This window comes from Manis pentadactyla, chromosome 4, assembly GCF_030020395.1.
Source record: "Manis pentadactyla isolate mManPen7 chromosome 4, mManPen7.hap1, whole genome shotgun sequence".
Classification (NCBI taxonomy): Eukaryota; Metazoa; Chordata; class Mammalia; order Pholidota; family Manidae; genus Manis; species Manis pentadactyla.
Window position 1 is genome coordinate 62231892 of NC_080022.1, and position 17954 is coordinate 62249845.

Here is a 17954-nt window from a genome sequence, read left to right on the forward strand (position 1 = left end):
GGACAACTTTCTTGAAAAATACAACCTTCCAAGGCTGACCCAGTAAGAAACAGAAAACCTGAACAGACCAATTACCAGCAATGAAGTTGAACTGGTCATCAAAAAACTACCTAAGAACAAAATCCTGAACCAGATGGCTTCACTGTTGAATTTTATCAAACATTTAGTGAAGACTTAATACCCATCCTCCTTAAAGTTTGCTGAAAAGTAGAAGAGGGAATATTTCCAAACTCATTCTATGAGGTCAGCATCACTTTAATACAAAAACCAGGCAAGGACACCACAAAATAAGAAAATTACAGACCAATATCCCTGATGAACATAGATGCAAAAATACTCAACAAAATATTAGCAAGCCGAATTCAGAAATATATTAAAAAGATCATCCACCATGATCAAGTAAGATTCATTCCAGGGATGCAAGGATGTTACAATATTAGAAAATCCATCAACATCAGCCACCACATCAACAGAAAGTATGACAAAAACCACATGATCATCTCCATAAATGCTGTATATGTCAATCTCCATAAATGTTGACAAAATTCAACATCCATGCATGATAAAAACTCTCAACAAAGTGGATATAGAGGGCAAGTATCTCAACATAATGAAGGCCATATATGACAAACCCACAGCCAACATCATACTTAACAGCGAGAAGCTGAAAGCCTTTCCTTTAAGATTGGGAATAAGACAAGGATGCCCACTCTCTCCACTTTTATTCAACTTACAGTTATGGGAGGGCCGGTGGGGAGGGAGGGAGAAGGGGATTGAGGGGTATTATGTTTAGTCACATGGTGTGAGTGGTCCCGGGAAAGACAGTGTAACAGAGAAGGCACATAGTGAATCTGTGGCATCTTACTACACTGATGGACAGTGACTGCAATGGTGTATGGGTGGGGACTTGATAATATGAGTAAATGAAGTATCTACATTGTTTCTTCATGCAAAACCTTCATAAGAGTGAATATCAATAATACCTCATAAAATAGAATAGTTTTTATAACCAACAAAAACTAAAAAACAAATGTGATTTGGTACATTTAGTCTCTAAAGCTTTCTGTGATTCACTTGTGTAAATAACAAAAACTTTTTAAAATCCTTAATATAAGACTTTCTCTGCCTTGATATGTTCATTTTCTTTACTGAACCATCAAATATTTTAAAATCACTGTTTATAAATAAATGTTTTATGATATTACATAAACCCAGATAATTTGATATTTGATAATAATAAGCTGCCACAAGACCATCACAGTAGAAATAATGATTTTATGACAAATTATAATCATTATCAGAGAGCTTTCCAATATCCAATAAAATGTCCAGAAAATGAAGTATCAGGCATTTAAAAATTTTGAAAAAAATCCATGTGTAATTAATATAAAAATAAAAAATATGTAATACAACTTTAACAAAGTATAAGTATTCTACTTTAAAGTGAATTAAAATAAAAATTTATTTCCCAAGAAAATCTTAAAATTGGGCAACAGTAAGTCATTTTTTTTAGTGTTTCAGTAATCTCAACATTGAAAATATATGACAGTGACTATGATCATTAATTAAGGTATTGTACATGCAGCAACAATTAATTTTCTTACAATTATTAAAAGTAAAGTTTAAAAAGAAATTATCCACAATATAGCCATACTTGATATATTTTGCTCATTTTACAGTAGTTATGATTGAATTAAGCTCCTGCAGATAAGTTGTATGCCCTTCAATAATTCAACAAACATATTCCTAAAAACCTTATCAATTAGCAGCTTTAGGTTGTAAGAAACAGAAAAGCCTGAAGATAAAGTAGCTTAACCACAAATGAGAACTTATTGGCTCCCCAAACTGAAAAATTTAGGGGTAGGATTCCAGGTTTGGCTTCTTTGGGGCTCAACTCCACTCCTCTGAATTTGTTGGCTCACCTTTCTTCTATGTGTCAACTCTTCCCTCAACAAGCATCTCTTCGATTGGAAAAATGGGCATAGCAATAATTCAGGATAAAGAGAACAGATGATACGTGATTACCAAAACACCTCCCAAAGGTACAAAAAAACAAAACAAAGCTCTGTACCTCTTGCTCATTTGGGCCAAACCCAAATTAATCCCTATGGCCAGGAACTAGAATGAACTGGCTAGTGTAAGCCTACTAATCCCTCTAGGAAGAGACATAAATTTATTTTGGCTCAGCATGATCTGTCCTACCTCTAACATCTGAGTGTTAGATTTATCCTACTCTTTATAACAGTAGGGGTGAAAAAGTTGTTAGAGATACAACAAGGATATTCATTAAAATCTGTGTCTTTGGATATCAATATTTATATCACTTTACTTCTCAAACATATACTGGTAAAACTGACATAATGTAAATGAGGCCTATGCCTCCCTCCTTCATAAGCAGAGAATCCAAAAATATACCTGAATCTAGGTCCAAGTTCAGGATTCCTGGCCATGGACCAAGAAATCTGGATAAATAATGAATTATCCATCCCTATCCTACCTACATGGTATATGAATGTAGATTATAAAAGAAGAATGACTACAGAGGAATACAAAGTGATCTCTGGACCATAATATATATTATACCCTGCCACACAAGAATAGGCAGGACTGTCTGGACAGTAGAATGAATTCCCTGGTCAGTGAACCTGACAGCATTTCATGTGGCTTTCTTGGGGGCACTCCTTTGTATACTGTTCTCTCCCTGAGATAAACAGTTACAAGGATGTCTCTCTGGGAGATAATACTGTAGCAGAAGACTATGTCCTGAAAATCTAAAACACTGGATGTGCCAAAGGACTTAAGAAAATCAATAATTTTAGAGAAGTTCTAGGTTTATCTGGCCACTGGCCTCCCCTAAACACTTAGTAAGCAATCTGTGTTTTTGCTGCCCACCCCCTACAACAAATGAAACTTTTGAGTGTAGAAAAAATCTTTCTCCCAGCATGAAGACATTTTACTCTGCTATTCCCATGGGGCTCAGTTTAATGACTTATATTTTCATGTGCGCTCTGCTTAGGGTTTTACTAATATTCTGTTATGGCCTTATCACTGAATCAAAGTCTATATTTTCCTATTCAGGTTTACTCTCCCTTAAGTCAGGCAGAGGTTGATTAATAGTGAGCACTAATTTATTCTCATCTCTTATATTTCCATCTTTCCAAGTCCTCATTTTAGCTTGGGGTAAATAAATCATCTTTTCTATATGACAGATATCAAATTAACAAACATTTCATCAAATTGAATTATAGATCATGGGCAAAAATGACCATTCTTAAAAAAAGTTATATTTTCTTCCCTTAGGCTTTAATTTATACCCACTTCAAGCTAATTACATATCTTTTCCAAAATCATCTACTGTAGATCATAAGAAGTAGTCAAAATGCTTAGACATCTGGCATCTACTAATCTCCCTAACATCATATATTCTCCAGCCAAAAGTCAATGTATAACAATAAATAAAACAATTTAACCAACTATTCCTTAAATACTACATAAAACTGATGACTACCTTTCCAGCCAGGATAAAACATCCCTCCTCATCACACCCATCCTACGTCAGTTTAGCTAATTTCACATTTTGAAGTCTATTCCTTATAGTGTCCACTTCTTTTCAAATACAATAAGCTAGAGAGAGGATTAAAGATGGAGGTGTAAGAGGTGAGACAGAGGTTTTCTCCTAAAATGGCATAAAATACGAAAATATAATTAATACAACTAATCCTGAAAGAGCAACAGGAAAGAGGACTGCTCCAGACTGCATACACCTGGCGAAAAGAGCCAATCACATGGAACAGGGTAATGTACCAAAGCTGTGGCCTGGGGGACCCAACCCCTTCCCCCACCGCAGCACACTTGCTGGAGGAAGAGAAACAGAGCAGGGAGGGACTGGAGTCCTGGGACTGCTGAATACCTAACTCCAGAGATCTGCTCTGGGAGCACAAACCAACATTTCATGGTGCTTTCATGATACTCTCGGGATTAGGGGATTGGAAAGATAAGACAGGCAAAATTCCTGGAGAGAGAGATTCCAGCCACTTGTGGAAAGCAGAGATTCATATCCAGCTGCTCTGAGACAAAAGAAAGGTGGGCAGTCTGAGAGACTTCCTAACAAGGAAGCCAAACAAGAGGTTTGCTAAAGGGGCAAGGATGGCACAGAGCTTACTGCACAGGAGAAAGGACAGGTAGACAAAATTGTCCAGGTGCACTCTGCCCAGAAGGTTTGGAGCTTTCAGGATTTCCAGGTGCTCCAGCTCCCTGGCTGGCTACACAGCTCCAAAGACCCCCTCCATGATACACAGTCTAGAGCGCCTTTCTCCCAGCCTGCCCCACCTGGCTCACAAACTGGCAAATCCCACCCTGGCATTAGGCCAGCCAGAGGGAAGATCTGCTTGCAGCAACTACAAATGCAAAGCATAGAGGCTTATACCTGTGTGCTCAGCCCACTGGTTCAGGCAGTGGAGACAGGCATAGCAGTCGGGAAGCAGAAAACAGCTCTTTCCTACCCGCAGGCAGCAATACCACTCCCCTGCAACCCCAAATATTCCTTCAGGGGCTGAGCAACTCCAGAGAGTAGAGCTTATGGACACTAGAGGGCACCATATACAAATAGGAAATGCCAAAAGAACCTGATTCAGAGTAAAATTAATATAACTCCTGAGAAAGATGACATGGACCTCATGACTCTTCCTGAAAGAGACTTCAAAATAAAAATCATTAACATGCTAATGGAGGTACAGAAAGATATTCAAGAACTCAGGAATGAATTGTCAGAGATCCAATCGTTGAAAAGCACAATGAAGGGTATTAAAAGCAGAAGAGATATGGAGGAGGGGGCTATAAATGAAATAGAAACTAGAGAAGAGGAATACAAAGAAGCTGAGGCACAGAGAGCAAATAAAGTATCTCTAACAATGAAAGAATATTGAGAGAACTGTGTAACCAATCCAAACGGAACAATATTCACATTATAGGGGTACCAGAAGAAGAAGACAGAGAGAAAGGGACAGAAAGTGTCTTTGAGGAGCTAATTGCTGAAAATTCCCAAAATCTGGAGAAGAAGATAGTTTCTCAGGCCATGGAGGTGAACACATCTCCCAACACAAGGGACACAAGGGACACAAGGAAGACAATACCAAGACATATAGTAATTAAAATGGGAAAGCTCAATCAAGGATAAGAACAGACCATTAAAAGCAGATAGAAAGAGAAATAAGATCACATACAAAGGAAAGCCCATCAGGCTAACATCGGACTTCTCAGCAGAAACCTTATAGGCCAGAAGGAAGTGGCATGATGTATTTAATGCAATGAAGTAGAAGAGCCTGGAACCAAGATTACTTTATCTGGCAAGATTATCATTTAAATTTGAAGCTGGGATTAAACAATTTACAGATAAGCAAAAGCTGAGAGAATTTACTTCCCACATACCATCTCTACAGTCTATTTTGGAGGGACTGCTACAGATGGAAGTGCTCCTAAGGTTTAATAGCTGTCACAGGAGGTAATAAAACCACAGTAAAGAAAGTAGAACAGGGAAACAAAAGCAAAAATGAACAAGTGGGACTATATCAAGCTGAAAAGCTTCTGTACAGAAAAGGACACCATCAATAGAACAAAAAGGCATCATACAGTATGGGAGAATATATTCATAAATGACAGATCCAATAAAGGGTTGACATGCAAAATATATAAAGAGCTCATACACCTCAACAAACAAAAAGCAAATAATCTAACTAAAAAAATGGGCAGAGGAGCTGAACAGACAGTTCTCCAAAGAAGAAATTCAGATGGCCAAGAGACACAAGAAAAGATGCTCTACATTGCTAGTCGTCAGAGAAATGCAAATTAAAACCACAATAAGATATCACCTCAAACCAGTAAGGATCACCACCATCCAAAAGACAAACAACAACAAATGTTGGTGAAGTTGTGGAGAAAGGGGAACCCTCCTACACTGCTGGTGGGAATGTAAAGTAGTTCAACCATTGTGGAAAATAGTATGGAGGTTCCTCAAAATACTAAAAATGGAAATACCATTTGACCCAGGAATTCCACTTCTAGGAATTTACCCTAAGAATGCAGGATCCCAGTTTCAAAAAGGCATATGCACCCCTATGTTTATCACAGCACTATTTACAACAGCCAAAAAATGGAAGCCATCTAAGTGTCCATCAGTAGATGAATGGATAAAGAAGATGTGGTACATATACACAATGGAATATTATTCAGCCATAAGAAGAAAATAAATCCTACCATTTGCAACAACATGGATGGAGCTAGAGGGTATTATGCTCAGTGAAATAACCGGGTGGAGAAAGACAAGTACCAAATGATTTCACTCATCTATGGAGTATAAGAACAAAGGAAAAACTGAAGGAACAAAACAGCAGCAGAATCACAAAAGAAGAAAAAAATAGCAGAATATCTAGTTAGTAAACAAATGCAAAATTAAACTAACTATCCCCAAAGTCAATCAAGGGATAGACAAAGAGTACAGAATATGATACCTAATATACAAAGAATGGAGGAGGAAGAAAAAGGAGGAGAAAAAGAAAAGAACCTTTAGATTGTGTTTATAATAGCATATTAAGTAAGTTAAGTTAGACTCTTAGATAGTAAGGAAGTTCACCTTCAACCTTTGGTAACAATGAAACTAAAGGCTGCAATGGCAACAAGAACATACCTAACAATAATCACCCTAAATGTAAATGGTCTGAATGCACTAATCAAAACACACAGACTCACTGAATGGATAAAAAAAATAAGACCCATCTACATGATGCCTACAACAGACTCACTTTAAACCCAAAGAAATGCACAGACTAAAAGTGAAGGGATGGAAAAAGACATTTCATGCAACTAATAAAGAGAAAAAAGCAGGACTTGCAGTACTTGTATCAGACAAAATAGACTTCAAAACAAAAAAAGTCACAAGAGACAAAGAAGGACATTACATAATGATAAAGGGGTCAATCCAACAAGAAGATATAACCATTATAAATATCTATGCACCCAACACAGGGGCACCTACATATGTGAAACAAATACTAACTGAATTAAAAGGGGAAATAGAATGCAATGCATTGACTCTAGGAGACTTCAACACTCTCTCACTCTGAATGACAGATCAACCAGACAGAAAGTAAGTAAGGACACAGAGGCATTGAACAACACATTAGAACAGATGTACCTAACAGACATCTATAGAATTCTACACGCAAAAGCATCAGAATACACATTCTTCTCAAGTGCACATGGAACATTTTCAAGAATAGATCATATACTAGGCCAAAAGAGCCTCAGTAAATTGAAAAAGACTGAAATTGTATCAACCAGTTTCTCAGACCACAAAGGTACGAAACTAGAAATCAATTACACAAAGAAAATGAAAAATCCCACAAACACAAGGAGGGTTCACAACATGCTCCTAAATAACCAATGGACTAATGACCAAATACAAACAGAGATCAAGCAATATATGGAGACAAATGACGACAATAATTCAACACCACAAAATCTGTGGGATGCAGCCAAGGCAGTGCTAAGAGGAAAGTTTATTGGAAAACAGGCCTATTTCAGGAAAAAACAACAGTCCCACATAAGCAGTCTAAACTTACAGTTAATGGAACTAGAAAAAGAAGAACAAATGAGGCCCAAATTCAGTAGGAGGAGGGACATAATAAAGATTAGAGAAGAAATAAATAAAATTGAGAAGAATAAAACAATAGAAAGAATCAATGAAAGCAGGAGCTGGTTCTTCAAGAAAATAAACAAAATAGATAAACCTTTAGCCACACTTATCAAGACAAAAAAAGAGAGTCTACACACATAAACTGAATCAGAAATGAGAAAGGAAAAATCACCACAGACACCACAGAAATACAAAGAATTATTAGAGAATACTATGAAAAATTATATGCTAACAAACTGGATAACCTAGAAGAAATGGACAACTTTCTAGAAAAATACAACCTTCCAAGGATGACCAAGGAAGAAACAGAAAACCTAAAGAGACAAATTACCCGCAACGAAATTGAACTGGTAATCAAAAAACTACCTAAGAACAAAACGCCTGGACCAGATGGCTTCATTGCTGAATTTTATCAAACATTTAGTGAAGACCTCATACCCATTCTACTTAAAGTTTTCCAAAAAATAGAAGAGGAGGGAATACTTCCAAACTCATTTTATGAGGCCAGCATCACTCTAATACCAAAACCAGGCAAAGACACCACAAAAAAAGAAAATTACAGACCAATTTCCCTGATGAAAACAGACACAAAACTACTCAACAAAATATTAGCAAGCCTAATTCAACAATACATCAAAAAGATCATCCATCATGATCAAGTAAGATTTATTCCAGGGATGCAAGAATGGTACAACATTCAAAAATCCATCATCACCATCCACCAAATCAACAAAAAGAAGGACAAAAATCACATGATCATCTCCATACATGCTGTACAACCATTTAACAAAATTCAACATCCATCCATGATAAAAACTCTCAACAAAATGGGTATAGAGGGCAAGTACCTCAACATAATAAAGGCCATATATGACAAACCCACAGCCAACATCATACTTAACAGCAAAAAGCTGAAAGCCTTTCCTTTAAGATCAGGAACAAAACAAGGATGCCCCCTTTCCCCACTTCTATTCAACATAGTACTGGAGGTCCTAGCCAAGGCAATCAGACAACACAGAGAAATAAAAGGCATCCAGATTGGAAAGGAAGAAGTTAAGCTGTCCCTGTTTGCAGAAGACATGATATTATACATAAAAAACTCAAAAGAATCCACTCCAAAACTACTAGATCTAATATCTGAATTCAGCATACTTGCAGGATACAAAATTAATACACAGAAATCTGTGGCATTCCTATACACTAACAATGAACTAGCAGAGAGAGAAATCAGGAAAACAATTCCATTCACAACTGCATCAAAAAGAATAAAATACCTAAGAATAAACCTAACCAAGGAAGTGAAAGTCTTATTCCCTGAAAAATACAACACACTCATGAAAAAAATTAAAGAAGATACCAATAAATGGAAACATATCCCATGATCATGGAGAGGAAGAATTAATATTGTCAAAATGGCCATCCTGCCTAAAGCAATCTATAGATTCAATGCAATTCCTATCAAAATACCAACACCATTCTTCACTGAACTAGAGAAAATCACCCTAAAATTCACATGGAAACAAAAAAGACCCTGAATAGCCAAAGCAATCCTGAGAAGGAAGAATAAAGCAGGGAGAATTATGCTCTCCAACTTTAAGCTCTACTACAAAGCCACAGTAATGAAGACAATTTGGTGTTGGCACAAGAACAGACCCATAGACCAATGGAACTGACTAGAGAGCCCTGATATAAACCCAACCATATATGGTCAATTAATATATAATAAAGGAGCCACGGACATACAATGGGGAAATGACAGCCTCTTCAACAGCTGGTGTTGGCAAAAATGGACAGCTACATGCAAGGGTATGAAACTGGATTACTGTCTAACTCCATACACAAAAGTAAACTTGAAATGGATTAAAGACTTGAATGTAAGTCATGAAACCATAAAACTCTTAGAAGACAACATAGGCAAACATCTCCTGAATATAAACATGAGCAACTTCTTCCTGAATGCATCTCCTAGAGCAAGGGAAACAAAAGCAAAAATGAACCCGTGGGACTACATCAAACTAAAAAGTTTCTGTATGGCAAAGGACACCATCAACAGAACAAAAAGGCATCCTATATTATGGGAGAATATATTTGTAAATGATATATCCAACAAGGGATTAACATCCAAAATATATTAAGAACTTACATGCCTCAACACCCAAAAAGCAAATAACCTGATTAAGAAATGGGCAGAGAATATGAAGAGACAGTTCTCCAAAGAAGAAATTCAGATGGCCAACAGACACATGAAAAGATGCTCCACATCACTTATCATCAGAGAAATGCAAATTAAAACCACAATAAGATATCACCTTACACAGTAAGGATGACCAGCATCAAAAAAACTAAGAACAACAAATCCTGGTGAGGATGCAGAGAAAGGGGAACCCTCCTACACTGCTGGTGGGAATGTAAGCTAGTCCAACCATTGTGGAAAGCAATATGGAGGTTCCTCAAAAAACTAAAAATAGAAATACCATTTGACCCGGGAATCCCACTCCTTGGAATTTACCCAAAGAACGCAACTTCTTAGATTCAAAAAGACATATGCACCCCTATGTTTATTGCAGCACTTTTTACAATAGCCAAGATATGGAAGCAACCTAAATGTCCACCAGTAGATGAATGGATAAAGAAGAGGTGGTACATATATACAATGGAATGCTATTGAGCCCTAAGAAAGAAACAAATCCTACCATTTGCAACAACATGGATAGAGCTGGAGGACATTATGCTTAGTGAAATAAACCAGGTGGAGAAAGACAAATGTGAAACGTTTTCCCTCATTTATGGAGTATAATAATGAAGCAAAACTGAAGGAACAAAATGGCAGCAGAGTCAGAGACTCCAACAATGAACTAGTGGTTACCAAAGGGGAGGGGTGTGCTAGCACGGGTGGGGAGGGAGGGAGAAGTGGATTGAGGGGTATTATGTTTAGTACACATGGTGTGGGGGATCACGGGGAGAACAGTGTATCACAGAGAAGGCACAGAGTGAATCTGTGGCATCTTGCTGCACTGATGGACAGTGACTGCTTTGGGATATGGGTGGGGACTTGATAATATGGGTAAATGTAGTAACCACATTGTATTTTCCATGTAAAACCTTCATAAGAGTGTATATCAACCATACCTTAATAAAAAAATTTAAAATATATATATACACATATATATATAAGCTAATCTAGTTTAGATATCTGTCAAAAGGGTAAATTAAGGGGTAGGTTATGAATCAGGGTTTATTCAGGATTTTAAATAAATGCCTTTAGGACTTTTCAGTCATAGAAACCAATGTACAGCATTCACTGTTTCTACTAGTTTATCTTGGATATTCTTTATTACTTCTTCTTTTACTAAGATAATCAGAATAATCCTAATAAAACATACCACCTTATATCAGAATAACTTATATGTGTTTAATCACCCCAAATCACATGCATATGATGTAGAATAGCTAAATGTAGAGAAGGCAAGCAAATGCTGATGATACACAGGATTATTGGTTTTCATTTATGTAATATTTTATTCTTTGAAACCTGTCAACTATAAAACATTTCACAATAAGTATTCAGCATTGCCAGAATTATCAATAATTGCTTACTATTTGTGTTTGTTTATTTTTTATATTCTTAAGAGATATTTTACTAAAATATAAGAATATAGAATATATGAGAATGGATGCTTGATAACAGCTTTTTAAATTTTAATTAGAGTGTAGAGAGGTAAAAAAGGTGGCATTTATCTTTCTCATAAACATGTACTTTAATACAGGAATCTAGATCAATTTCTTTAATTAACATTAATCATTTCCACTTCACGAAGACTCAAGGTAAAATTTAATTTCCTAAAGTATGACTGAACTAAATAACCCTGACCAATCTTCTTGCTTATGTATATATTAAACCCAAATTAAAGCAAAGGTTCAAAGAGGTATGCAGGGGCTCTGAACCGAGTTTTCAACCTCAGGACATTTGCTTCACTCAGATAATCTTGACCTTCGGTATTACTGATATATGATATATATCAGGCATACTTGAATATACAAATAGAGGAGAGGTATACTTAAGGATACAAGAAGAGGATAGCTAGGGTCTGATCAGCATGAAAATTACAAAGAAACCTTCACTTACTTATAGATAGAAAGGTATGGAAGAACTAAATAAAATAAAACAGATAAAAATAAAAATAAAAATTCATAAAGTACTTATCACATCACCTCCAGATGGACAACTGTGTCTCCCATGAAATCATTCATCCATTGGTAAACTGATATGACCCCAAGCATGGTCTGCTCAAAACTTGCAAGTAAAATTCATAACTGCTTTGCAGGTCATCAGTTAGTTCCCAGCTTTGGTGAGGCAGATTTGCTCCTGCATCTCTAATAAATCAATAGTGTGTTGGCTTCAGACACTTCTTGGTTGCTGAAGACCCTCTCTGATCCTTAAATCTGGTTCTTGTAACATAACCATCACATCTACTCCATCTTTCTTCCATGCTTCTTGCTGTATGTTTTAATTTGATTAAGTAAACTACGATTCAAGCATCATAATTCAGTCTGTAAGGCTTTATAATCTGTAACCTCTGAAATGGCCTGCTTGGAAGCTTGCTTTGAGACTATCATAACATCTAAGTAATTTTCCACCACTCCAGCTGGTGATGAGTGTGGGATATAATTAAAAGACATCCTAAGTAAATTATAAGAGAAAACAGAATTTATCATTGCTTGATAAGTGATCTTAAAAATCAAAGCAATATTTAAGAGCCCCCAATTCAAGAGAACTACTAAAAACTTACCGATAATATAGAATAGAGAAGAAACTAAGCAAGAGATTAGAAAACAAATCCAGACTAAAACCTAATAAAAGCCTAATTATCCACCCCACAAGAACCAAGAGAAAGAACCCCCAAGCCAAGGGTGTTACTATGGTATACAGACATACTGGTCTACGAGCATGACCTCTGCTATACAGGGGTACCTTGGAGATAGTGGAGGTTCAGTTCTAGACCACTGCAAATAAAGTGTATATCACCATAAACTGAGACAAATGAATTTTTTAGCTTCCCAGTGCATGTAAAAGTTATGTTTATACTATACTGTAGTTTATTAAGTGTGCAGTAGCATTATGACTAAGAAATTAATAAACGCACCTTAATTTAAAAATACCTTACTGCTAAAAAACACTAAAGATCATCTGAACTTTCAGTGAGTCATAATCAATGATCATTGATCACTATAACAAATATAGTAATAATGAAGAAAACTAAAATATTGTGAGAATTACAAAAGCAAGGCACAGACATGAAGTGAGCAATTGCTGTTGGAAAGATTGCACTAATAGGCTTGCTCAAGATAGGGCTGCCACAAACCTTCAATTTTATAAAAAATAAATGCATTATCTGTGTAGCACCGTGAAGTGAAGTGCAAAACAAGGTATGCCTATAGCCTACCTGTTAATATTAGTAGAGAAGACCATTGAGAAGGGGTAATTTCTCACCATAAGAAAAATGGGGAATATAGTGAAAATGTTTTATCAGTAAGTTGATGACTGGAAATCATCCAGAATTGATAAGGGAGAAATCAGTCCTTAGATGCATAAATCTCAAGTTGGATAATAAAAAGAAATTGATTCTTAGAATTGTCAAAGTAAACATTTTCAGAAAATAAACAGGAAGATCTTAGATTTAAAAGCAGTAAGAGAGAAAAGAAAAATAATCTACAAAGGAACAATTAGCCTGATAGCTTACTTTCAACAGCAGTAATAGAGACCAAAAGTGAAAAATATTTTCAGTGAGCTAGTAGAAAATATCTATCAGCCTAAAATTACAGGCCAACCAAAACTACATTTCAAGTATGCGAGAGGGAAAAGAAGTTTCCTAAACTGCCTCTTTTATCTGCATTCCTTATTTTGTTTGTGTTAGTCTATAATTTTAGCGGCATTAATCAATAGCTAGTGATCCTTGGCTGTCCTTTCATCTCTAAAATAAAACACTATCTTTATGTATTTGAATGATTATCAACTAAGCTTTTATGTAGGATGATCTGATTGCTGTTTCACGGGGAGATTCCCAACTGTCAGGCTTTTCTCTTGTATGGTAGTTTCTCCAGAAAGAAGTAGGTTATCTCCTAACTAGAGGGTAAAAGCCTTTTCACCACTTGGCAGAGAAAGTAACTGTAATTTCATGATATCTTAACAAATTCCCACGTTGTCATTACAATGCACCCTTACCATAAACTATCCGGGGTCCTTGAATATAAGGAATTTTTATTTAACTTCTCAAGAGGATGGAGTGGAGAGGGAGTACTAAATTGAGAAGAGGGTGTCAGCTGCCCAGCAGTTCAGGATAGAGTAGGAGTTTGATTCTAAATGCTGGATTCAACAAATGTTCCTGTGTACCCCCACTAACAGAGGCTCCTAGAATCTTTAATTCCTAATTCCTGGGTTCTACTGCATGAATCATCCTTACTCTTGGACTTCTAGTACTATCAGGATAGGCTATAGCAGCGGTTGGCATATTTGTTCTTAAAAGGCCAGATAGTAAATATTTTAGGACCCTGGGTCCTACAATCTCTTTTCCAACTACTCAGCTCTGCTGTTGTAGCTTAAAAGCACAACAGACAGTACATAAAATAATGGATGTGACTGTGGTCCCATAAAATGTATTTATAAAAATATTCTGCAAGCCATAATTTACTGATCTCTGGGCTACAGGTTTCTAAGTCTGCAAAGTCAGTTAAGCACACTCATTCATTTTCCAGTCTCCAAAATTTTGTTGCTTTCTTTCTCTTTGTCTTTCTCTTGCCCTCTGCCTTTCTAAATATTCTTACTATCAGCTTACCAAGATTTTGAGAATGAGCAGATGTCAAAATAACGTTATTTTTCAGAGTACGTGTTATTGATGAAAAACTTTTAGAATTTTTATTAAAAAGCTAAAATAGCTATAGGCAATATTAACTTTATTAAATAAGTTTGTTGTTGACAGTAGATAATAGACAGCAATTTGCAACTATTTTGTGTCAGGATTAAGTCAACAAGTAAAATTATTGATAATATTGGCAAACAGAATTCACATGGTACAAGAAGGGAAGTATAATGTGGGAAGAAGGAAGGCAGTGAAGATCCTCTGTGTTGTATTAGCATTTGAAGTACTGATATGACTTCACAACAGAAAAAAAAATCCATTTTCTATTTGCCTGCTGAAATGACCTAGGAACCACAACTCCAGCAGCAATGAATACATCTAGTTCTCAGATCTTGGTTTCCAAATACCATTATCTACTATAAACAAATAGGGTTCTTTAGAAAATAGCTGATTCTAGGTCTGCCCAAAGAAAAGTAAAAAAGGCACAGAATTTGGGATATGTTAAACAACAGAACTTGACGTTTGCATATTTAACATACATAATTTCATCTGTTTATAACTGACAACAAATCCAATATATAATAAGCTATCTGCCATTGATGGGATACAAATCTTAACCTTTCGACCAAGTTTAAATTCTTAATTCTTAATCTGTAAAATATAAAATTTGCTGTGTTAAATGATATAAAGTGAATTTAAAGTACCTAATATGATACTTAACATACATATACTGTACAATCAACAAATATTTGTTTCCTGTTTTCCATTCTTGTACTTTTAGATTCCAATGACCCAAACAATAATCCTCCCTATGACCCCTATATAGCTACTCTTACTTAGGGTTAGGAGCCTGCCAATCTGATCACAATATTTCATTCTAAGAATAAAAGTGTACCTTCCTTGAACCCTATCAGCCATGTTAGAAATACTATCACTTTAAAAGATAAAAGTATTAATCACAATAATTTTCTAATTTTCTATATGACATTTCAAGGCTGTATATAAAATTTATAGCAGAGTAAGCAAACAAATTTCAAGCAAATATTTGTGCAAAATATTCGAGTGTAGGGAAACATTTACCATGGCTAGCAATAGACATATGAGAGGACTTATCATTTTGACCTTTAGTTTATGGGAATGCATAGGCACCTCTAGGGCAGCTTTGTATGAATTCAGAAATACTTTTTTTATTCTAGTTTCCACAGTAACTCCATATATTTATTTGACATAAATGTATTTGACAATTCAAAAAATATTTTTTGAGCACCTAACATGTCTCCAGTACTCTGTTGTATGCTAGAGATACAGAAGATGCGATACATCTGGAGATATAGATAATTATACAGACAACTGAAATACAGTATGGTAAGTGTTTATGATAATGAAAGTATGTGGTGCACACTGTGGAAGCAAATACCCCATCCATTTGCCCTAAGCAAATTGGGAGCAATTGTAGGATTTTAAGTTGGTGAACAAGTCAGATTTATATTTTTCAAAGATTTCCCTGTGCATGCTGTGGTAAATGTAATTGGGAGGGATCAAGATATCCCAAGAGTAAGTTTCCCATGGAGTCAACTAACACAGTGAGCACAAAATATAACAATGATGATGATGTTTAAAAAACAGCAGCTTTTAAGAATGTAATATCCACATTTACTGGGTGTTATGTACTTTATATTCATGATCTCAATTCCTACAAGTAAACAGTGAAATAAGTACTGCTGTTAGCCCCTACTCTCTACTATTTAACATATGAGGAAACTCAGGCTCAGAAGAGTTATGGGCCTAATGGAACAGGAGTTTAAAGAGAAATAGAATTCAAATCAGCCTGTCTTGAACCACTGTGATATATTATTACTGACATCTGTCCCCACAAAGCTCGTTCAAACTAAGGACACACATGCTGAATTTTCAGAGATTGTTTCCATGGACAAGGTTTTTATTTCATGTTACATGAATAATCAGAAGAAATCTTGATTCTAGAGAAAAACTCAATCTCTGGGGCATAAACTAAAGACAAATCACCAATTAGATGATATTTCATATAAAATGCACACTAAATTTAAATGGAACATATGAGACAGAAATAGTATTTTAAATAAATATGTACCTGTTAGCAACTGCCTGATACTTTTCTACATCTTTTATTCCAAGCAATTTTACTTGTTCCCACTTGTGAACTTACTCTGTCTCACACTTTGACCTTCGTTTGAAAAATATAGGGAACTTCTGTCTCAGAAGTTTCTGGACATGTTTGTGTTCAATTTTGTGACTTTTCCCTCATACTTACCTCCCTTTCCCAGGGCTTTTGCCATCTATGACTTAGCACACTCAGGCTGATGCGGGGGAATATTCTCTCTGCCTTACCAAAGCATGTTGGGTATCATTTCAGTATAATTTCCAAATCTTACTTTTTCACGGAATGTCCATCGCCTAGATCTATTTAATCCTACATATATTTCAGGGCAAAATTTCATTTCTATCTTCTGAATGTTAACATTTAGCATCTGGAGAATAAGCTATATGAGAATGTTCATTTATTTTTTCATTTGTTTGATGTTTGGCATGACTAATACAGACATGACAGAGTATCCTACCTTATCTTCCCAAGTACAATGTTGAGAGAAATTTTTGTAAGAAAAGTTTCTCTCTATTTGTAAATGTTAGCAGCTGGAAAGGCATGCAAGAAACAGAGAAGAAAAGCCAATTAACCAAAGGATAATGTAGATGGATGTGGTAGTAGCTGTTTCAGCAAGATTATCTTTACAACCAAACAAAATATAAAACACTCATATGTATGTTTCATGGCTCATATTCCTATTGTATCCTACTACATGAGATAAATTCAACATGTTTTTGATTGATATTTTTAAGTTTAGTAAAAAAACTGTCAGATTACTCAATGATTAATAAAAACTTTGTTGATTAAGTTATATATGCTCAATTAAAAAGTATCAAATTTTAATTATGCTAAATATTACAATATGTTACTAAAGAGGCTGTGATGTTTTCCTTAAAACTATTTCAAATAGTTTATAAAATACCATTTTGATAGTATATATAAAATGTATATTACTGGAGAATTGTCTAATTTTCTTATTTTAATATTCAGAACATAAAGAAAATAAAACATACCTCAAATTTTTTCTAACTAAGAAACCACGTATCCATCTTTGAACAATCAAAATTGGTGAATTATGAGCCAGAATTGCATTAATTTTTGAAATAATACATTTGATATTATGAATTTCATCCTCATAGGTTGATCCCTGTTTGAAGAAAAGATATACAATATTTATATTTCATGAAAATATTTCCAAAAGACAATTTAAACATGGTAGTTTAATGGTTTGAACTACTATAATGTTCACAGGTGTCCTATAGGAACAAGATATATTCATAACTAT

The 17954-nt window shown here is 35.4% G+C and overlaps 1 protein-coding gene across 1 annotated transcript in view; it reads right to left on the reverse strand.

Moving 5' to 3' along the window:
* LRRIQ3 (leucine rich repeats and IQ motif containing 3) overlaps positions 1–17954 on the reverse strand; it is a 208540-nt gene that overhangs the window by 153095 nt on the left and 37491 nt on the right. Inside the window, 1 exon segment of the mRNA XM_057500328.1 lies at positions 17683–17816. Coding sequence (XP_057356311.1) covers positions 17683–17816 — 134 coding nt within the window.